Source organism: Entelurus aequoreus, linkage group LG08, assembly GCF_033978785.1.
Source record: "Entelurus aequoreus isolate RoL-2023_Sb linkage group LG08, RoL_Eaeq_v1.1, whole genome shotgun sequence".
NCBI classification, from domain to species: Eukaryota; Metazoa; Chordata; class Actinopteri; order Syngnathiformes; family Syngnathidae; genus Entelurus; species Entelurus aequoreus.
This window is the reverse complement of record NC_084738.1, coordinates 20995264-21019290: the sequence shown is the minus strand read 5'-3', so window position 1 is coordinate 21019290 and position 24027 is coordinate 20995264. Positions and strand designations below refer to the sequence as shown.

General features: G+C 40.9%; 2 protein-coding genes across 3 annotated transcripts in view; both read right to left on the bottom strand.

The window, feature by feature from the left end:
- si:ch211-183d21.1 (uncharacterized) overlaps positions 1-24027 on the bottom strand; it is a 145161-nt gene that overhangs the window by 25815 nt on the left and 95319 nt on the right. The window lies entirely within an intron of this gene.
- Positions 10729-24027, bottom strand: part of nlrc3 (NLR family, CARD domain containing 3) — a 54136-nt gene continuing 40837 nt past the window's right edge. For both annotated transcript variants that reach the window (XM_062055906.1, XM_062055907.1), the window contains exons 16-19: positions 16301-16384; positions 15433-15516; positions 11254-11337; positions 10729-11152 (exon numbers count right to left, since the gene is read on the bottom strand). In XM_062055906.1, the coding sequence (XP_061911890.1) occupies positions 11062-11152; positions 11254-11337; positions 15433-15516; positions 16301-16384 (343 nt within the window). In that variant the 3' untranslated portion in view covers positions 10729-11061. The remainder of the gene's footprint in view (positions 11153-11253; positions 11338-15432; positions 15517-16300; positions 16385-24027) is intronic.

Below are 24027 nucleotides of genomic sequence, written 5' to 3'. Positions count from 1 at the left end.
GAATGAAGCCCTTTCAAGTTTTCAACAAAAGGATGCACGAAAAAACACTATCAAACACTCACATCAACCTGATTCAAATGTGCAATATGCTCGGTCACATTCTCAAACTCTTTGCTCTGGCTATAGAACTATACACTCGTGCATAAGTTTTTCCATCCATCCATCCATTTTTCTACCGCTTATCCCTTTTGTTTTTTGTCTCAACACTTCTGCCTGGCAGAGGTAAACTAAGTGAAACTAAAAAAAAAAAGACATGGTCAACTTAACACGGCAAAATACACTGTGTGCATAGTATCAGCCGAAACACATTTTTTCAGAGTTTATTGTACTATTTCCCAAACAGCAAAATAAACCATCAAAATAAAAGTGGGTTTTGTTCTTACTAAAGGTACTTATCCTGCATCAATTATTAGGCGGCAAAATCCTAAATTGATATGAACACATGCAAACAAAACTATGCCATATTGTTGATAATGTGGCATCAAAAAAACGCAGTTAAGGTAAATGGGCATTATTTTCGTATAATTTGTTTCACCGCCGATATACTCAATAAATATATATATATATATATATATATAGTATACACACACATATATATATATATATATATATATAGTATACACACACACATATATATATATATATATATATATATATATATATATATATATATATATATATATATATATATATATATATATATATATATATATATATATATATATATATATATATATATATATATATATATATACATATATATACATACATACATACATACATACATACATACATACATACATACATACATACATACATATATATACACATTTTAGAAGGCATTCAATCTGAGAGTAAGCCCAAAAAATAGAAAAACAATTCTGCCGCTGCACACTCTACAAACATGTTGGACATACGTAGGCTAAAGGCCTAGTGGTTAGAGTGTCCGCCCTGAGATCGGTAGGTTGGAGTTCAAATCCCAGCCGAGTCATACCAAAGACTATAACAATGGGACTCATAACCTCCCTGCTTGGCACTCAGCAACAAAGGGTTGGAGTTGGGGGTTAAATCACCAAAATGATTCCCGGGCGCAGCGCCGCTGCTGCCCACTGCTCCCCAAGGGGATGGGACAAATGCAGAGGACAAATTTCACCACATCTAATGTGTGTGTGACAATCATTGGTACCTTAATCTTTAATCTTAATCCTAAAACACAAATGCATGGCTAAAAATATGGCTCACAAAATGCTATATTAGCCTGCCCAAATTTTACCAAAACACTACTTCATTTTTGTTAGCTTTGGCATAAATGCAAAAATATGATTACAAGAGGCGGAAAAACTAAATAGTTAACTCATGCACCCTCCACAAAAAAAAACACACAAAAATGTTGCCAACAAAATACTAAATCAGTGTCCCTTAATGTTGGCAAGAATTGTACCATGCTTGTTGTAACGTTGGAATTAGCATTCAAACAACTGAAGTGAATTAATTAACTCATATTATGTTCTACATATGGTGAATGTTTTTATTCATCTTGGAGAAAGCAAACCACCAGGTTAAATAGTAGGTATTTCACTTGGGCCAAATAATAGCATAGGGCCCTTTAGTACTGACATTTGTGTGTGGATTGGATTAGTTCTCGCGGAAGAAAAGGCAATTAAATTGGACCTTCGTATGCAAAGGTGATGGCCCTATCCGTGAGAAGAGACTACATGTTTAGCTTGACGTAAACGTCTAGGCTACGATCAGCATCTGTTGTTTTTCAGTCACTTACACACAAACCCCCCCCCTTTATGGTGAGGATGCACACTCCTGACCCAGCACACACACACAGACAGGGGGTAGGAATATAAAGCTGATGGTTTGGTTTCTCCAAGGCAGGAGTCCTTCACTTTTTGACCTAGGCTCCTCCGGGTACTGCAGACCTGTTTAAAAACGCTGGCTTGAAATAAAACAACTTTTGGTTCAATAAAGCGTCTCCGACGTCTCTTTTGATCCAGCCGCACTGCCGTGTCATCCTTCTGTCCGGACGATGATGACAAGACCAGAAATACACTTCACAACAATATCATATACAAGAGGCAAACAAATACAATTGTTAACTAATGCGCACCCCACAAACGTGGCAAACATGCTAGGCTAAAACACAAAATATCGCAAAGAACTGTCAAAGCGTGGACTTTGGGTTGTTTTGTTTTCCCGGAATGCAAAGGAAAGTTGGAGCGGGCAAGGCGTGAAGGTAAGGACATATTTATTTAAACACTAACAAAAGGAACAAACGAAAAGCGCGCACAATGGCGGAAGTACAAACTTGGCTAATGAAAACAAGACTAGCACAAAGGCCAAAACTATGAACATGAAGTATACAACACTTACTGTGGCATGAAAAACGTGCATGGAACTATGGCCTGGAATGAACGCATGGGTGTCAGAAGTAATGTCGCCGGGCCGACTGCCTGGCAACTGAAAGCTTAAATAATACCGACATGATTAATGACAGGTGTGTGAGTGCAGACGTGGAACAGGTGAAACTAATGGGTAATGTTGGAAGCATATCCATATTTAAGTGTTACTTCTTTCTAAACTCCTATAGTCATGTAAAGAATAGCTAGTATTCTTCCTTCTTTTGAGACTCATAGTAAGGTGTTGGCCTTCTAGATTGGAATGTGTCAGAGTAGAGATAACTCGGAGTAGTCTAAACAAAGCGAGTGGGGGCGAGGGACAGACGGAAGATCACGGGACCTCGGGGAGACCGAACTAGACCGATCTGGACCGGGCTGGGGAACGCTTGGGTGCTGGATTGGTCTCAGGTTTGTCCTCTAAGCTTGGAGAATAAACCACAAAATACCAACTTCTGCCTGGTGATTGAATATAAACAACAGCATATTGCCATAAAAAGAATCTGGGAGAGACTAGCAATTTGAATTCCCCATTGGAGGAATGCTGGTCAACGCAACAATTTGGGGGCTTCGTCCGAGATGGCACGCTGTTGATTGATGACTTTTTGCAATCTTCTGGACGGACTCAATTGGCCAATTCAAGGTAAGCAGAACCTTTCTTTTTGGATAAAATCTGCATTAGGAGTCTGGCCTGAAGTCTGTAAGTCAAACACTGTTTTGTGATCCCAGGCACAGAGTGGTGATTTTGATAGATTGATTGCATTTTTGCCCTGTCCGCCATTTTACATTATAGTTGTACATAGTGGTCAACTCATGTCATTGTGTCTTGAATCTTTCATCTGTGCCTGATAAAGTTATTGGTTAAAGTCCATCCGTATATTAAAATTCGCAAGGTTAAAGTCCTTCTGAATAATACGGTAAAGTTCTTGGTTAAAGTCCGTTCGTATTTTTAATTCTGAGGTTGGAGTCCTTATTAATAATACGATAAAGTTGTTGGTTAAAGTCCGTTCGTATTTTTAATTCTGAGGTTGGAGTCCTTATTAATAATACGATAAAGTTGTTGGTTAAAGTCCGTTCGTATTTTTAATTCTGAGGTTAGAGTCCTTATTAATAATACGATAAAGATTACCGTGACGGGCTGCTTCACTGACGAGTAAGCAAATAGTCGGGTGTGGTTCGCCCTGGGGATTTGGTCACCCCTAATAGGGTTCAAGGTTAAAGTCCTCATGAAAAATACGAGAAATACATTCTCGGGTTACGGATGGGGCATGAGAGACACAATGACCACAGGGTTTGACATGAACAAGTGTGACAGATAGAAATGTGATGGCGGTCGGGGAGGAATGTGATGAATCATTACTGTTTTTGATGATCAATTGAATGTACGGTTGTCGACAATGGAATTAGCAGGTACAGTTTAAAAAGAAAAAAAAAGAGAACGTTCCTTGAAAGGGTTAAAAGGGGGTTTACAATACTCGAAAAGCTGTGAACTCAAACGTCTGGTAAAATAAGGAAATAAAAAATAAAATAAAATAAAATAAAAAAGTAACTGGAAGTTTTATGGTAGGTGAAACGCAGAGAGAGTGCTCGTGTGTGTGTGTGCTGCTGAGTGTGAGTGTGTGTGTGCGGGAGTGCTTACGCGTGCTCGTGTGTGTGTTTGTGTGTGTGCGGGAGTGATTATGCGTGCTCGTGTGTGTGTGTGTTGCTGAGTGTGTGTGTGTGTGTGTGTGTGTGTGTGTGTGTGTGTGTGTGTGTGTGTGTGTGTGTGTGTGTGTGTGTGTGCGCTGGTGAAAATGGAACACTCAGGGAGAGAATTTAAGAGTTTGGCGTATGATAAAAGTAAACGGGGATTACGTGGAAAAACGAAATGCAGCAAAAGAAACGATGATTAATGACAGAATGAACTGATTGGTTTTTTGTCTGCCGCGCATGCGCAAGACAATTCAAACGACCCGCCCAGACTTTGACTAAGTCACCGCCCCCTACTCCAGTGACAAGAGAAGGAGGTATTAACACGCCTCCTCTAAGATTAATCCTGCCTCCGAAAATTAACCCCTTGTACACGTCTGACCATTTTCTCCGGCAGACATTTTTGACACATGACGTTAACACTTTGGACAAACTATAATATAAGTCTCTTGCCGATGCATACATGCAAGCCATTGTTGACCTTGCTTTCCCACCTGTACCTCCGGGAGGGAACCTTTGGCCAAACACTTTGGACAAATTTAACCCTGATATACACGGTGCCAAAAACAACATATGGCAGGGACATTTTATTCATCCCATGCAAAATAGGGCTAATGACAGAGCAACAAGGAAGCAACTACTTAAATTACAGATCGCCGAAGATAAAAAGTCAAAAGAACCAAAAGGTCAAAAATCAGATAGGGTATATTCAGCTGTGGGTGACCTTGCTTTTGAGTTCCAACAGGTGGAGGAAAGAATCCTCAACAGACGTGAGACCAGACGTTTGGACTCGGGTGGTGGACAACACAATAATTCAAAGCCAGTCCGGGGTGGAAACTGTTACATCTGCGACCTGCCGGGTCACTGGCAACGTGAATGTCCTAACTCCTCTGAACGAGACAGGCCCCGGTTTGCAGCCAGAACATCATACCGGCGTGGCAAAGCACACCCACCGCAGGAGCCCCAGCAGGAGATAGAGACTGGCCCCCTGCTGGACATGAGTGTCAACGGACAATGTTATCAGTTCGTGATTGACACTGGCGCCACCCATTCGATTCTGAATGCAGAGGTACCAAAGAAACTGTGTGCTTCCTCTTTAAAGGTCGAAGGCTTCGCTGGGGTCACAAGAAGGTTGCCTGTCACCAAACCACTTCCGGTTCAGATTGCTGGACACACACTAAAGCACCCCTTCGTGATTGACCTGGACAAACCCTGCCATATTGGTAATGACCTCCTTTACAGACTGTACCCTGACATTCAATATCGCACAGAAGGAACCTTCCTGGTGTTACCTGACGGCTCAACCACCAAGCTGCGACACCACTACCAAGGCTCCTCCAGGAGCTCATACCACAGCCTGAAACAACAGGAATGGCTGACATCCAACTGCTCTAACAGTGAAAACCCTGACTGACTGAGATGCTTCCGTGTGTTCTGCCACCCGACTCGCAATATGTTATGATTATTTATATATGTTGGAACTGAAGGTGTGGCTGCTCATGTTGACCTATCTTTGCAACAGCTAGCATGGTATAAGATGGACACAATAGTGTCCCACATTGTTCCCTTGCTCTCTGTCTCGCCTACAAAACCAAAGAACTTAGGTCCAATGATAAGACACGGCGTAGCTGCCAAACATTACACCAACACCCAAATACCACATTTTCAATTGTTTAGGTTTAGCCCATGGTTATGTTAAACACATTACTATGGGCTGCACTTTAGACACCTGTAGGCTACGAGGAGCTAGCAGCTACACAACAGCTGAGCTAAAACGACACCTTAGACATTTAAGCATATCAAATAATTATAGTTGCTTATTACATACACATAGTCGTCAAGACAGAAGTCTGATAGAAAGTATTCAGTAACAAACGTGTCTGCATCATTTAACTTTCTACAACATGAGCTTGACTTAATGAATTATTGGGGTCACCAGGTGTGGTAAAATTTCAAAATACTATTGCTAAAGCATCCGCCATAAGGGTAGTATTTTTCTAGTATTGGTGACAATATAAATATAAGCATATTTTGTTACTTTCACCATATTGAATAAGTTACATAAAAGTTAGGGTTTAGTTGAGTTTGAGTTATTTGTGATATTGCTAAGGGGTCCCCTACCCTAACACCACCCCCCAGTGGACCATAGAGGCTAAAGAGACTTTCATTGACCTCAAACATGACCTGTCCTCCGCTACTTGACTATTAGCTGACCTTTTTCTTAGATGTTTCTGAAAGTGATAGTATGACTAACACAGTCCTTTTTTCAGAAACAGAAGGGGGTGAGTGAGGGTGGATACAGACTCCTTGGAACAAAATCGACAATCATCCGACTCTGACACATTCCATAGTTTTAACATTTTTCCCGTGGGTAAGAAGTTATAACTAATTTTAATTTGAAAATAATGATTTTACACATCGATAGTACTTTAGTATATCAAATTTAGAATATGGAGGAGGTGAGGGTGAACCATGTATAGTCTTTGATTTCACTGATATGATCAATACGGTACAAGGGAAAAGGTACGTACTGACTTGTGTTGACAATCACAGTGGTTGGCCGGAAGCAACAACAACCTCAAAAGAGGATGCAATATCAGTAATTAAATGACTTGTGAATGACCTAGTACCCCGACATGGTTTCCCCAAAAAGATTAGGTCAGACAACGGCAACCATTTTAAAAAATACTCACTTAGCCTTGGTCGAAAAGGCTTTCGGACTAGAACACGGGTTTGGGGTACCATCCTGAGTCCCAAGGCAAGGTTGAAAGGATGGACCAGAACATAAAAAACTAATTGGCTAAAATCTGTGCACAGACCAAATTTAATTGGATTGACATGTTGCAATTAGCGTTAATGATCATTCGAAGGTCCGTGAATAAAACTGTTTTACTGCCCTTTGAGTTTTTCACCCTATGAGCTGCATACAGGTCAGCCATTCACAGGACCAGCAGCCCCCCCCCCCCCCCCCCCCCCATGGAAGGAGGACTCAGCGTAAAACCAAAATGGTATTTTACACAAAAAATTGCAGAATTTGTGTGCCAGTTTTTCTGTACAGATTCCCTTCCGCCCGCTGAGAGGGTCAAGATCAAGGTCATCAAACGCAAGTGGACGGAGCTCAGGTGGACTGGTCCCTTCAAGGTCGTGGAACGGACGTCCCACGCCCTTCGACTGGCTGGTGGAGGGGACGATGTCATTGCTGACATCGCCACAACATCTGCCCCTCAGCTAAGGAGACGAGAGAGATTTTCTACCTACATTACTCTTTTCAACTTCTATATTGTATATCCTTGTGTGAGACCAATCCAGTATGCTAAATGTTTCTTAGTTTTTCTTGCTTGTTTGCAGCATAACTATCTGTGTCGTTACATTAAGTGAAAAGTTTGATGTTTATCCCCGTTTTGTTACCTAATTTACTCTGATATTGATAGACGAAAGGCAGGATGTTACACCCGACTAGTGTTCCCTGACGGACTGGTGCTTGGGCGTGTTCTACTGTCTTTGTGTCTCAGTTCATCCCTCCTGACGACAGTGACTGACAAGTGTCTAAGAACATACAGCGGACTTTAAATAGACTGGGTCAAAGGGGATAGCAAGACTTATTTTTGACCTGTGCAGTGTGATTAATTACGGGGGACACAATAGCTATTACAGTGGTAATAACCTCTATATTTGTTACGACTCAACCCTGAACCATTGGTGTCGGATGCAGACAACATACTCTGGTAAGTTGTGCCCATCGTCCCTTTTATGTTGTTTTGGGGGTTGACCTGACTGATACAGACGCTAAAGGAATTATTAAAATTAATGTCCTTGAGAGGGCGTTAACTACCTCTACACCCTCTGTAGCACCTAAAGTACCACCCCACCTCGGTGGTGTTTCAAAGGCTCACATCCGTGCGTGCTAATGACATCACCACCGAAGGCCTGGTAACTTTGACCTTTGACCTTAGGAGCGGGTGCAGACAACCTGTGGCTCAGGTGGATGCCAAAACCTGGGTGACTGTGTTGCTTCTTCCGCTGGACTGTTGACAATGCCACCCGACTTCTTCCCTTTGTGGCCCATAAGCTGAATTACACGCGTTTTCAAATTACAGGACCCTCTCCGTCCCCCAACAAATTGGGTGACATCAACCGTTACTGGTGCACCACACTGATAGATGGCTCTAGGATAGGCCCTTAGGCACGAGCTGACTTATTCTGGTGTTGTGGGAAGCACAGATTGTACATTAGAATCCCGACGTCAACCGTTGGGCTTTGTGCTATGGTTAGACTGGTGACCCCACTCACCAAATTAACACCCCTTGGAACTCCTGTTTCAGCGGCCTCTCTAACTCCCCGCCGCCGTTGAGACTAACCAACCTGAATCATGACGCCGTTGAGGGACTTGCTGAACAACTTGCCCCGACCTCCCTCAGGGCCGTTCAGATCCGCATAGCCCTTGACCGCATCCTAGCCAAGGAAGAAGGAGTGTGTGCAATGTTTGGTGACCAATGCTGTACCTTCATTCCTAACAACACTACCCCCGATGGCTCAGTTCAGAGGGCCTTAAAGGGCCTCCAGGCCCTGTCTAGGGAACTCTCTCTCTGACCCCTTCAAAGATTGGCTTCTAAGCACATTAGGCAGGTGGACTGACCTAATTAAGTCTGTCTTGGTCTCCATTCGGAGCTTTTTTGGCCATCATAGCCTCATGCGGTTGCTTTATCGCCCCTTGGGCTAAGTGTCACTAAAGGGGGTCTAGCAAAGTGGTAACTTTAAGACTTTCGAGAATTGTTGGTTTACTTCCCTGACCATGACGACATTGACGTGGACTCCCTCCATCTATCTCCCATGTAAATAAGCTGTTGTTTTATCGCTAGCTTGCTTAAAGAAAAAAAACAGCACCTACTTTAATGTGGGGCGTGCTTTATAAGTTGTGTACAAGTAATAAAGATCTTATTAGAAGATCTTAAAGGGGGACTTGTTGGAAGCATATCCATATTTAAGTGTTACTTCTTTCTAAACTCCTATAGTCATATAAAGAATAGCTAGTATTCTTCCTTCTTTTGAGTCTCATAGTAAGGTGTTGGCCTTCTAGATTGGAATGTGTCAGAGTAGAGATAACTCGGAGTAGTCTAAACAAAGCGAGTGGGGGCGAGGGACAGACGGAAGATCACGGGACCTCGGGGAGACCGAGCTAGACCGATCTGGACCGGGCTGGGGAACGCTTGGGTGCTGGATTGGTCTCAGGTTTGTCCTCTAAGCTTGGAGAATAAACCACAAAATACCAACTTCTGCCTGGTGATTGAATATAAACAACAGCATATTGCCATAAAAAGAATCTGGGAGAGACTAGCAATTTGAATTCCCCATTGGAGGAATGCTGGTCAACGCAACAGTAACCATGGAAACAAAACAAGGGAGTGAAAAAGCAGGATCTAAGTGACCAAAACCAAACAGGACACGGCTAAAACAAAACATGATCACAGACATGACAACAACATGCTAAATTAGTATCCCAAAATGTTGGCAAGAATCCTACTGCTGTACATTCTTGTTGGAATCAGCATCAAAGCAAAAATACGGTCTACTATACACGAGGCAGAAAAACTAAATGGTTAAATAATGCACACTCCTCAAACATGGCGGACATGCTAGGCTAAAACTCAAGCATAAGGCTAAAAACTTAGTTAACAAAATGCTGAATTGGTATTCCAAAGGTGTAGCGTAATCCTACTACTGTACATTAATTTTAGCATTCTGTTGTTACGGTCACACTCCTGCTGCCTCTCATCCTGCTGCGCGCTCTGCTGAGCGCACCGCGAGCCACGCCCACGGGCTGCGGTGGCGCCTCCGCACGGCTTCAAGCAATCTGCAATCAACACAGATTGCACGTGATGAGCAACCTGCCTTCATAAGCCAGCGCGTCTTGAGATCCAGTGTCAGAACGTAGCTCCTCGTACCCATACAGTAAGCCAACACGTCTCCAGCATTCTTGCATGTGCTAGCTCTCTCTCTCTGTGTTCCCTCCCTGTCGTGTCCACTGTCTCTCGTGTTGTGTCATTCTACAGCTTCCCGTCGCCCTTCCTCGTTGTCGAGCCGTGTCTCTCGTATTCCTGGATCCCCTCTGGACTTCGACCTCACGCCTGTCCACTGACCACGACGCCTCGCTCCAGTCCTTGACCATCCGCCTGTCTGTGGACTTCCGAGCCTGCCTTTCCCTCTTTGGACTTCCGCCTCGATTTCAACACGCACCTTCAACACCCGCTGGTAACCACTCAAATATAATCACACTTTATCTCTTTGGATTACGCACACGGCGTGGCGAAGTTGATAGAGTGGCTGTGCCAGCAATCGGAGTGTTGCTGGTTACTGGGGTTCAATTCCCACCTTCTACCTTCCTAGTCACGTCCGTGGTGTCCTTGGGCAAGACACTTCACCCTTTGCCTCTGATGGCTGCTGGTTAGCGCCTTGCATGGCAGCTCCCGCCATCAGTGTGTGAATGTGTGTGTGAATGGGTAAATGTGGAAATAATGTCAAAGCGCTTTGAGTACCTTGAAGGTAGAAAAGCGCTATACAAGTATAACCCATTTATCATTTATTTATCTCACTTACATTTCAAGCTGTTAATAAATACGCTGACAGCTAACGGCGTCACTGTCTCACTGCTGCTGTACCGTCACATTGGTATAATTAAGAAGTGGTTTAAGTCCCCACTGAAGGACCAGGTACAAAATGCCTGTAAATTTCCCAGAGTGCCTTTTTTGCTGTACTTTGGGAAGCATAATTTGGTCCTAATTGCCTATAAACCTAATAACTGTTAATTGCGCTCCAGCACAGCATGCAGAAACACACCACTTAACTCCACATAATTACACTTAATACCTTGTGATGTGTCCCGGTGTCAGTGGAAAACATGTTTATTCCTTGCAGCCAGGTCCAGCATGCTACTGTACAACAAAAACTTCCTTCCTTGCTTTCCCGGAGCCGTTCAGATGTCCACCACGCAAGCAGGCGCATCGGCTCGAATGGCATCGGATATGACTTTGGCTCCTGATTCTCCAAGACCGTTTCCTTGCAAACTAAAGTGCAAAATAGAATATTTGTGTTATTTCGTGACGCATGGATGAACAGCAAGCACAAGTCACGGAAGACAAACACACAAGACAGTAATGCTCTATACTTGATGTATGTCACGTGGTGGTTTCCTTTCAAGGCCGTGGCAATGAAAATGGCTCCATCCATTCCCAGAAGATTCTCCTGCAGACTGAAACACAGCAGCAAAGTTGGTGTCAGATCCTGGTTGACTTCTGAGGTGTTGTTCACATTATAAAACACATTGTCATGATCCCACATGAAGGTTTTGACTTTGTTTGCTAATTTCCAGTGTTTTGTATCATTTCATGTCCTGGTGCTCCTGTTTTGGTTGTGCTTCCTGTTGGATTCCTTGTGTATTCATTATTTGTGTCTAATATATGTAACCGGATTTTTTGTGTTTGAATTTTGTGAACATAATATTTTTTTTTTTACATCAAATTGACAATTTCATTGAAAAAAAGTTGTTAGGAAAATGCGTGTGTTTGAAAATTCAGTGTGAAAAAAATTGCTGAAGTGAATTATATTTCTATAATGCTTTTTCTCTAGAGACTCCAAGCATTTTTTGTATATACTATTTTTCAAATCACCTGACATGTATACTGTGTATATGTACATAATTTATTTTTAAAAATGTAACGTTATTTTTATATACATGTTACAGGTTATATATATTTTATGATTGAATGTATCAAATGTGATGAATATTTAATGGACCACAATGGAAACAAGCCTTTTGGCTTTTTGTGCCATCCATTTGCCTTTTTAAAGCATTACATGGATTTCATTCTTTAAGATGTCAATAAACTTCTCAATCAATCAATTTACATTATGTACATCCTTTAAGCTACATTTAAACCAATGTGGGTGGCACTGAGAGCAGGTTGGTAAAGTGCCTTGCCCAAGGACACACCGGCTATGACGAGGATGGTGTAAGCGGGTATTGAACCTGGAAACCTCAAGTTCCTGGTACGGTGGCTCTAGCAACCGAACCACACTGCCCCCAGTGTAAAAAAAAAAAATCAGTGTGTAAAAATTCAGTGCTGAAAATTTCAGTGTAGAAAAATTTGCTGCTTCAAAAAGCAAGACTCACTACCGGTAAATTAAGACTGAAGCAATCGATCCTGTCTCAGAACCAGCCGATGAGGTGTCAAGTTTGAAGTCACGTTCATTCTTTCAAATTACTCCTTTCAACTCTCAAAAAGCAATGCAATAAATTAAGAAATAAGTCAACCAACCTGACTAAATCCTTAAAAAAAAATTACATTAACGACAAAATAGAGGAAAACACGTATAAGCCACGTGAGCTCTGGAAAATTCTCAACAACCAGCTTCCTGGTTGCAGCCAGAAACTTAAAACAAGACTCACCAACATCAGCATCAAGGAGGGTGACTCCCTCATTACAGACAAAATGGAGGTAGCTAGCAGACTTAACATCTTTTTCACCAGCATAGCCGCAACTCTTGTCAACAAGCTGTCCCACCACTCTGGTCGCTTTGGTGTAGAACACATTAAAGCCTTCTACAGAAAGCTAGGAGTATCCAACGATGATTTCAAATTAGAAATGGTCACAGCTGATGAGGTGTTTAAAAAATTGAGCGCGCTCCACCCTAACAAGGCCACCGGCCTTGATAATATTCCCTCCAGATTCCTCAGGGACTCTGCCTCCATCATTGCCCCGATCATCACGCACATAATAAACCTATCAATTACACAAGGCCAAGTACCAAAAGATTTTAAGATAGCAAGAGTAACTCCCCTCTTTAAAAAAGGAAGCAAATTGGAACCTGGCAACTACCGACCTGTTTCTATTCTCAGCTCCATTTCGAAAGTAATGGAGAAAATAGTTTATGAACAGGTCGATAGTTACCTTGCCACTAATAAACTCATGTACAAATTCCAATCCGGCTTCAGAACTAACCACTCCACTGACACATGCCTTCTCTATCTGACCGACCACATCAAACATGAGGAGGACGCGGGCAAATACTGCGGCATGGTCATGCTGGACCTTCAGAAGGCCTTTGACACCGTTAACCATGCTATACTGTTGGATAAGCTCAGAGCAATCGGATTTAACAAAACCTCTTGGAGCTGGATGCAGTCTTACTTGGAGGGGAGGGAGCAGGTGGTAGAGGTGAACGGCACCGTGTCCCCCCCCCCTCTCGGTGAGCTGTGGAGTCGGTGAGCTGTGGAGTCCCCCAAGGCAGTATATTGGGACCTTTACTGTTCCTAATATACATAAACGACATGTCATCAGCATGCGACTGTGAATTGTTTTTGTTTGCGGATGACTCTGCCTTGCTGGTATCAGACAAGCACAAGTCACAGGTGGAGAAAATCCTCAGTGCTGAGCTCTGTAGAACTTGCACCTGGCTCGCTGACAACAAGCTATCCATCCACTTGGGTAAAACAGAATCCATCCTGTTTGGGTCCCACATCAAACTTAAGAGAGTCAATGACTTCACCATAAAAGTAGGTGACAGTGTCATCACCAGGAAAGATGAGGTCACCTACCTAGGTTCCATTCTAGAGGCTAACCTTTCCTGTGATAAAATGGCAACCAAGGTAATCAAAAAGGTTAACCAACGAACGAGATTTCTCTACAGAATTTCCTCTCTGGTCAACAAAAGCACCTTGAGGATTCTGGCGGGAACTCTCGTTCAACCCTTTTTCGATTATGCATGCACCTCCTGGTACCCTAGCACCTCCAAAACCCTCAAATCTAAACTCCAAACATCTCAGAACAAGCTAGTCAGGTTACTTCTAGACCTCCACCCCAGATCCCACCTCACTCCTACCCACTTCTCTAAAGTGGGCTGGCTCAAGGTGGAGGACAGAGTTAAACAACTTGCACTGAGCCTAGTCCATAAAATCCGCTACACCTCCCTGATACCGAAGTACATGTCAAACTACTTCCTTAACGTAAATGACCGCCATAACCACAACACCAGGGGGTGCTCCACTAACCACGTTAAACCCAGATTCCGAACTAACAAAGGTCTTAACTCATTCTCTTTCTATGCCACATCAATGTGGAATGCGCTCCCAACAGGTATAAAAGAAAGGGCATCTCTATCCTCCTTCAAAACCGCAATAAAAGTTCACCTCCAGGCAGCTACAACCCTAAACTAACACCCTCCCCGGATTGCTAATAATCAAATGTAAACAATCAAATGCAGATACTTTTTCTTTTTCTTATGCCTTCTGATCTCTCTCTCTCTCTCTCTCTCTCTCTCTCTCTCTCTCTCTCTCTCTCTCTCTCTCTCTCTCTCTCTCTCTCTCTCTCTCTCTCTCTCTCTCTCTCTCTATGTCCACTACTTGATGTCCATATCCCCCCCACCCCCCCCCCCCTCCACACCCCTGATTGTAAATAATGTAAATAATTCAATGTGATGATCTTGTGTGATGACTGTATTATGATGATAGTATATATGATAGTATATATCTGTATCATGAATCAATTTAAGTGGACCCCGACTTAAACAAGTTGAAAAACTTATTCGGGTGTTACCATTTAGTGGTCAATTGTACGGAATATGTACTTCACTGTGTAACCTACTAATAAAAGTCTCAATCAATCAATCAATCAAACGTGACACGGGTCTTACAAAACAACAAACATTTCAAAGCGGCCAGCTGGATCTTTTCAAACTATAGAAATGATTCCAATGGTTAGACTCGGCACTTTTGAGTGACATACGGGTTACTACTGTAACCATAAGAAGCTCTGCTCCGTGCAGACGAGGCAAGGGACAGAGTGGTGGTGGTAAAAGCGACGTTAAATGTTTATTTCACATTATTTTTTTCGATAAAATGTGTTTTGTGTTAATATTGTTCGGTGTCAGGATTAATTGTGAATTCATTAGATTCAGTCTTCATCAGACCTATTGGAAAACGGAGGTACCATTGTTCTTTTGTGGAGTCAGTTCTTTGGATCCTGACTGGGTCTAACATGGTGATTGTTCCAACGTCAGGTTTTGTTAGACTTTTGCTGAATATTTTTCCAGATTGTATTACTTTTGGCAAGAATTATCCAACGCTGCATCGGCTTTGCCACGCACTGAACATGAGGTCCTGACCAATAAACTTCAATCAATCATTAATCATCATATAATGTCTTCTCCTGTCCTGAGAGGTGTTTTCTTGATACAACATTCCCTCATAATCAAGAGATGTAATTGACAAAACACTCAACTGGAACCAAACTAATGAGTTTTAAATCCAAATCGCTGTGCTTGCAGTCCCTGGCTGCTACTTGCTTACTTCAATGATTTGAGACTTCTGTTGATTTTTAAGGCGTTGGCTAAGGCCTTGGCTCCCTTCATCCCGACACTGTTTCCACGCAGGCTGCAAAACACACAACGCAATTTGTACGTCAAGGAATGAGGTAAAACCTGACACTGTATTGCAGTGGTTCTTAACCTGGGTTCGATCGAACCCTAGGGGTTCGGTGAGTCGGGCTCAGGGGTTCTGCGGAGGTCAAAACACACCCGACTCACTGTGTAAATAAAAACTTTTCCCTATCGGCGTTTTACGGATACGGCAACAGCAGAAGTGAGACTGATTTGCAGGTGTGTAATTTATTGTGAGTTTATGCACTGTGTTGGTTTTGTTGTTTGAACAAGGTGATGTTCATGCACGGTTCATTTTGTGCACCAGTAAAAAAAAAAACATGGTAACACTTTAGTATGGGGAACATATTCACCATGAATTAGTTGCTTACTAACATGCAAATTAGTAACATACTGGCTTTTAACTAGTCATTATTAAGTACTTATTAATGCCTTATTCGGCATGGCCCCTTAAAACCCTAACCCTCTAACCCTGGCCCTAACCCTCTAACCCTAACCCTAACCAAATAACTCTAAATTAAGTCTTTGTTACTTAGAATATGTTCCCCATACTAAAGTGTCACCAAAAACATATAACTTTGTCTTGAATTTGAAAACATTTATTTTATTTTTTCATTAAAGAAGGGTTCGGTGAATGCGCATATCAAACTGGTGGGGTTTAGTACCTCCAACAAGGTTAAGAACCACTGCTGTATTGTAATGACTGTATGAAGAAGAAGCAACTCCACGTTTTCTTTGGATTCTAAAAGAAAATATAGAAGGAAAGAGCTCACACTTACTCTAATGTTTGCAGGCTTGGGTTGGTCATGAGAGCCTCTGCCATCACTACTGCACCACTGGAGCCCACAGACACACCCTGCAGACTATGTACAGTAGTTAAAACACTCGCTTTGTGCACTTCAAAGCATTCACATTGGAAACTCGATTTACGACCCCCACGTACAAACTTTGATTTTTTTCGTTTTTTACCTAATACAAATATGCTTTGGTGCTCAAATCTTGTTTCCGTGTACAGACGTTTGATTCACCCATTGTGTGCCACGCAGTGCAGGCCTTTTGTGGCCGGCAGCACATGCATTGTCGGCGAGCTGATCGATCTCCGGTGCCCATTCAGTCAGCAGAGCAGTGCTGTAGTTAGCTACTGTGCTACTTTGTGGGCTTTTAAGTGTTTTTTGGACTTTTTACAGCACAGGGGTGTCCAAACTTTTTCCACTGAGGGCCGCACACGGAAAAATTAAAGCATGCGGGGGCCATTTTGATATTTTTCATTTTCAAACCATAACAAAATATATCGATTTTGTTTGTTTTTTACCTTTAGGGCTCCCGGGGACCATAAAGGGTCTAAGTCATTAAAATGTTAAAAATAAGTCAAATTATTATTTTTTTTATTTATATAACGCTTACAGTAAATCTGTACAGTATATCAACTTCAGGTTGATATAAAGTTTAAAAAAACTAAAAGGTTTTATGCCTTTTCTGTCAAAGACAACTTAGTTTTTTATAATAAAACTGAAATATGCAGTATTTCCCCCACTGCCCAAAACATTCAGAAAGCAATGTTTGATGTGAAGTAATTAGAGCCTTAAAAATATCAATAATGCAGGACACCATTGATTTTAATTCATTATTATTTTTGAGTAATCACAGTGAAAAGATAAATACAATCCCATTAAATATATTTGGGATCCAAAAGGCAGAGGTGTGGACTCGAGTCACATGACTTGGACTCGAGTCAGACTCGAGTCATGAATTTGATGACTTTGGACTCGACTTGACAAATTGTAAAGAGACTTGCAACTCGACTTAGACTTTAACATCAATGACTTGTGACTTCACTTGGACTTGAGCCTTTTGACTTGACATGACTTGCTACTTTCCCCAAAACCCAAAGATTAAAAAGTTATTTGGGAGCGCGCCGCTCCGTATTTTTCCTTTTCTTCGTCTGTGTCTATCAGCGTGTTGTTCCTGTCAGCGTGTGTGCTCTCAGTACAACAGCCAATCAAATTAGATCTACGCTGTTTTCATCACACAGCTCTCATCCAATCAAATTGCAGGACAACCAATGAAGAAGAATTGTCAAACAATGCGGCAGTGAGAAACAATTATGCCAAAGTTAATTTCGTTCGGGTATTAAAACTACGACTCGGTCAACAAAAAACGAATAGCCCTATGCAAATCATGCAGTTCGAATATTATAGACGGAGACGTAACAACTTCCAACTTCGTTCGACATTTGAAGATGCACAAAGAAGGGTAAGTTTTGAATGTAAGCTAACGTTTATTGGCTAAGTAACGTGACTTTTATTTGCTGTGTAGTTAAATCAGTAAGGCTGTAAACTCACTGCTAACGTTATAACCATAGACATCTTATAAGGGTACGCAGCATGGAGCGCTACTGCCTACAGGCGCAGACGAGACGCGGGGCCGCCATCTTGGAGTGGTGATCCGCTCCACTAGTGCAATTCATTTGGCAGGAGCAATGAACTGTCAGCGCATTTAATTCATCTTACCTCACTGAATACCACTGATTTTCACGCGCTTTGTTGTCATACGTGTAGCTATGATAAAGGACACATGTTTTGGCGTGTTTTATTATTCATAGTTTGCTTAACAGTAATATAATATTCTTATACGCTATAAGTGACCAGACGTCCGAGATCAAAACTGGGAATATAATCCCCAGAGAAAGGGGAAAAAAACGGTCAGCTATTTTTAAATTGAAGAAACAATATGATTAGGTTATATATACATGTGTATATCCTACATAAACAATGTATGAATACATTAGATATCTATATATCTTATAGACTGTATCTCTGTTGCTGCAGCAGCAGAGAGTTCATTCTGTCTTGACACTTTGTATTGATATTTTGTATTACATTCTTCCCTTAAATTATCATGTTTACAGTGATTGTTACATATGTATTTTTTATGTATGTCGCTTTGGATAAAAGCGTCTGCCAAATACTTAAACATATATAAACACCTGAAAGTCTTTATATCAGCTAAAACCACCAATCTGTTTCACTGGATTCAGAATAAAACCAAATGCTGTCTTACCCAACAATGTTAGTATTTGAATATTGTTACTTGAAGACTTATTCCTGGTTACAATTATACTGTTAAGAAAGTATTGTCTTATATTTTGCCTAAAATGAGAATGCATCATAATCAGTGGCGGCTGGTGAATTTTGTTGTAGGTGGGGCTGAAAGTTTGTAAACCAAACCCCTTTAGGGGCGTCATCCTCCCCCAGAAGATTTTTTTGTGATTTTCACATACAAATATTGAAGATCTTTGCTCCTTCTCAACTCTGTGGTAATGTTATTTTCATAAAATACAACCAATAGTACATTAATGTTAAATCTTACTTGTGAAAAGTAATCCCCCGATTCCTATTTTCAACAGTCCGCTCATTTGAGCAGGAAAACGCTGAACACCAGCCCGGCATCTTTGTTTTCTACCTGTCAACTGTCAGTTTAGGCTACTCGCCGGCTCCTCATCACCACTTCAAGATGCAAATTGCTCGCGTCACAGCAACCAATGCTGCGTCTACTTATAAGATGTCTGTGGTTATAACGTCATTGCAAACACGGCAATCTGCTGCGTCCACTGCAGTTCGCTACCTTATTCATACTTTTTGTCAAGTGATTTTTTTTAAGCAGGGTTGCATGAGGTACCTACACATAACGTTACGTTAGTCAATGTATCACACACAATAACGTAACGTTAGACGGCGGTCAGCAGCACCGCGTATTTTAGCCACCTACAAAAAGACAAACATAGTCAAATAAAGGTCAGTTAAAATGTATACAATATTAAGAATATGTGTACATATTGCATAGGGCCCTGACATCTAAAAAGTACAACTCTGTTCATTGTTATGTTCATGTATTTGTTATGTTTTTCATATGTACGCACACATCAACACACATACAGTATGAGATGAGATCAATGAGATAAGGTAAGAACAGAATAGAAACAGCTGTGGAACTAGTTACAATGCAATATGCCATGGACATACAATGTTAACACTTTTGTACAAATAAGTACAGTTGCACTTGTTTTTGCAAATGTGTTTATTCTGTAAAGGAATGAGTTAAATGTTTAAATTTGTTTACACTATTAAAATGACTGGTTAATAGTGCTATTATGAATTGCAATGTCAGTACTATTTTTTTTCCTGCTATTTCAAATGCACTTGTTTTAATAAATAAAGACAACGTTTTAAAAGCATACACAATCTGTGTAAAAATATTAGTCTGTGGTTAAAAGGACTTGAAAGGACTCGAAACTCAAAATGCCTGACTTGTGACTTGACTTGAGACTTTCCAGTCTTGACTTTGGACTTGACTCGGGACTTGCCTGTCTTGACTCGGGACTTGACTCGAGAATTGAGGGCAAAGACTTGAGACTTACTTGTGACTTGCAAAGCAATGACTTGGTCCCACCTCTGCCAAAAGGTGCCCCACTCAGAAAGTGATACATTTTTATTAGTTTTTTTTTACTTTCAACACTTAAGTTACGAGCTCAAATTCAGATATATCTGTCGATTTTACGTTTGAACTATTATTTTGTTTGTTTTATGCTATTTTGTCAAATAAAATGTTGATGTTTTTGTATGGCAACCACACAATATATGCAATATTTCCCACATAAAACATTTTAAAGTGAAATATTTGAAATAATTGGAGCCTTGAATAGGTTAATAATTCATTATAACATTGATTTTTTTTTTTTTTTTTTGAGCAATGGCAAAAAAATAAAAAAGAAAGATAGACAAAAGAAAGAAAAAAGCCTGCATGGTAGCTTTGTGTCAACATTGCAACTTTTTGTAGTTAGATTTCACCTCATTCCACTTTTTTAAATGTTTTTTTAATTTTTGCAGTAGCATTTCCAGAATGTGTGGCGGGCCGGTAAACAATTAGCTGCGGGCCGCAAATGGCCCCCGGGCCGCACTTTGGACACCCCTGTTTTACAGCATTTTTCTATACAAGTAATTCAATGAGTCCAAAGAAAGCAATGGAAAAGGGATGTGTGGTGTGACACTTTCAGGAAGTATCCACAGTGTTGTTGATACTCCCGACCCACGTTGTCCCTCCCCTCTGCTGCACACCAAAAGATTAACTGACAAGTGGATTTTATTGTTTTATTCTTAATGTATGTTATGTAATAATGGTGCAATATGTAATAAAGTAATACATTTACACATCCCTATGCAATAATGCCACATTTTGTAATAATCCGCTGCGTTTTGCAATACAATTCTTGAAGGCATTTTATAGTAAACTGACGCATTTGTAGTAACTTTGCAAAAGTTCTTGCAAAATGTGGATGACGCGTTTTTTTTGGATACAATTTGACAAGTCAACACTAAAAAGACTAAAAATAATGCACAGCCCACATTACATTACCATTGTATCCAGTCTTCATTGGCTTTCGGTCATATTCTGCATTGAGTTTAAGATTTTAGTTCTAACTTTCCGTGTGTTGCATGGTGGGGCCCCTCAGTAAATTAGTGATTTGTTGTGCCCCTACACTTCAGTGCGCAGCCTCTGGTCTTCAGGCCAAGGTCTCTTAAATATTCCAAAAACCCATTTTAAAACCTGGCATTCCAGGCTGTAGCCCCCAGACCATGAATTGATTAAACGTGGACCCCAATTTAAACAAGTTCAAAAACTTATTCGGATGTTACCATTTAGTGGTCAATTGTACGGGATATGTACTGTACTGTGCAATCTACTAATAAAAGTTTCAATCAATCAATCAAAGACTCTGGAATAACTTGCAACAGTCCCTCCGTGAGCTTTGTTGACACTTTTTAAAAAAACATTTGTTGACTTCTCTTTTTAGTAAAGCTTTTAGTTAATGAACATTTTAACTATCATTTTAATCTACTTTTTATCCTTTATTATTTGTATGATGTTGCCCCTGTTGTTTTAATTGAATTGTTGTTTTACTTCACCTATGTTTCGTACAGTGCATTGTGATTTTATCTGTGAAAAGCGTTTTATTAATCAAATGTACTTACTTATTTACTTAATTTAATAATTTGGTGCATTATGTAAATAAATCATCAAAATCGATGCCTTAAATAGAAAAACCATAAGAAGAACATTAAACACTTCATCTTCATTAGAATTCATTTTAAGAAACTAGTTAGCAGTGTCATTGTTCAAACTTAAATTAAATGCAACTTTATTAATTTTAATTTAGAATGTGATTGCAAGTTACCGTAGAGAAAAAAGTTACACCAATCAAGTATTACTGACATGAAAATGAACCAGTTCACTGAAATGTTGATGTTAAACACTTATGAAATACGGATTATGTTATGATAATACAATATTACTATCCATGATACTAAGAATAAAAATACCGATGCATATCAAAATGCATACACAAAATAATACATTCCATCAATTACCAATTGTATGGTCATTTTCATGTCAGTATTACATCATTAGTGTAACTTTTGTCTCTAACTTGCCATCACATTCTACACAAAAATCAATAAAATTAGTAAATGACCCAAAATGGCGGCGCATTGAAATGCAGCAGCTTTAAGACGCTCTTGGGAATGTAGAGCGATTTGGCAAAAAACACCCGTAATTTCTGTCAATTTCATGGCTGGCTCAAAGCGTGAACACTCTGTGATCACATACGACCGACAGACAATTCTGGATGTGGATGGATCGGGTCGTTATAGACTGAAAGATGCATGTACGGTGGACCTCCTCGCTAGCATGGGAATACTTCGCGGGCTACATCGAGCGGCCTTTGTAGCAGCGGAGTCAAGTATTAGCGGGGACCGCCAATGGAGGCGACGTAAACGGTGTGAGCGGAAGCAGAAGCGGGGATGCCGAGCGGGGCTAACAACAAAGGGAAAAGCTAATCACCAAAGAAGCGTGGAGTGTCCGGGTAAGAAGTCATTTAAACTAGAACTAGCCGGCGCCAGGCTGGATAATCCCTGCAAACATAGCAATTCTCTTAGAATAAAACACAACTCACATAATGTTTTTTCTTTTGTGACCGTGTCAGAGGCAGTCACACATTGTACTGAGGTGGCTAACTATGATGCGTTCAGTTTATCGCAGCATCAAGCAAACAATCTGAAAATTCCCATCGTATCAATTCCTAGATATGGTCGAAACTATTTAAAGTGCACTTCGCATAATAAACGCAACATTATTAATATTGCTACTTCGGATAATTTCAACAAACAATCCTCAAAACAGCCCACTACCTATAACATGGGCTTTTTAAACATAAGATCATTATCTTCCAAAACGTTATTAGTTAATGAGGTCATTAGAAACTTGACGTCGTTGGTCTCGCCGAGACCTGGCTCAAACCAGACGATTTTTTTGCGCTAAATGAGGCATCTCCTCCTAACTATACGAATGCACATGTTGCCCGTCCTCTTAAAAGGGGAGGGGGTGTCGCACTAATATACAATGAAAACTATAATTTTACACCTAACCTAAATAATAAATATAACTCATTTGAGGTGCTCACTATGAGGTTTGTCACACCGCTGCCTCTCCACCTGGCTGTTATCTACCGCCCCCCTGGGCCCTATTCGGACTTCATCAGTGAATTCTCAGAGTTTGTTGCTGATCTAGTGACGCACGCCGACAATATAATCATAATGGGGGACTTTAATATCCATATGAATACCCCATCGGACCCTCCATGCGTGGCGCTCCAGACTATAATTGATAGCTGTGGTCTTACACAAATAATAAATGAACCCACGCATCGCAACGGTAATACAATAGATCTAGTGCTTGTCAGGGGTGTCACCACCTCTAAAGTTACGATACTCCCGTACACTAAAGAAATGTCCGATCATTACCGTATAAAATTCGAAGTTCTGACTCATTGTCAACAAACTAATAATAATAATAATAACTACTATAGCAGCTGCAACAATAATGCTGCCACAACGACGACTCTTACTGACCTACTGCCTTCGGTAATGGCACCATTCCCAAATTATGTGGGCTCTATTGATAACCTCACTAACAACTTTAACGACGCCCTGCGCGACACCATTGATAGTGTAGCACCGCTAAAGCTAAAAAGGGCCCCTAAAAGGCGTACCCCATGGTTTACAAAAGAAACTAAAGCCCAGAAATTATCATGTAGAAAGCTGGAACGCAAATGGCGTGCGACTAAACTTGAGGTTTTCCATCAAGCATGGAGTGATAATTTAATAACTTATAAACGCATGCTTACCTCAGCTAAAGCTAAATATTACTCAAATCTCATCCACCTCAACAAAAATGATCCTACATTTTTGTTTAGTACAGTAGCATCGCTAACCCAACAAGGGACTCCTCCCAGTAGCTCCACCCACTCAGCAGATGACTTTATGAATTTCTTTAATAAGAAAATTGAAGTCATTAGAAAAGAGATTAAAGAAAATGCATCTCAGCTACAACTGGGTTCTATTAACACAGATACGACTGTATGTACGACGGACACTGCCCTCCAAAATAGTTT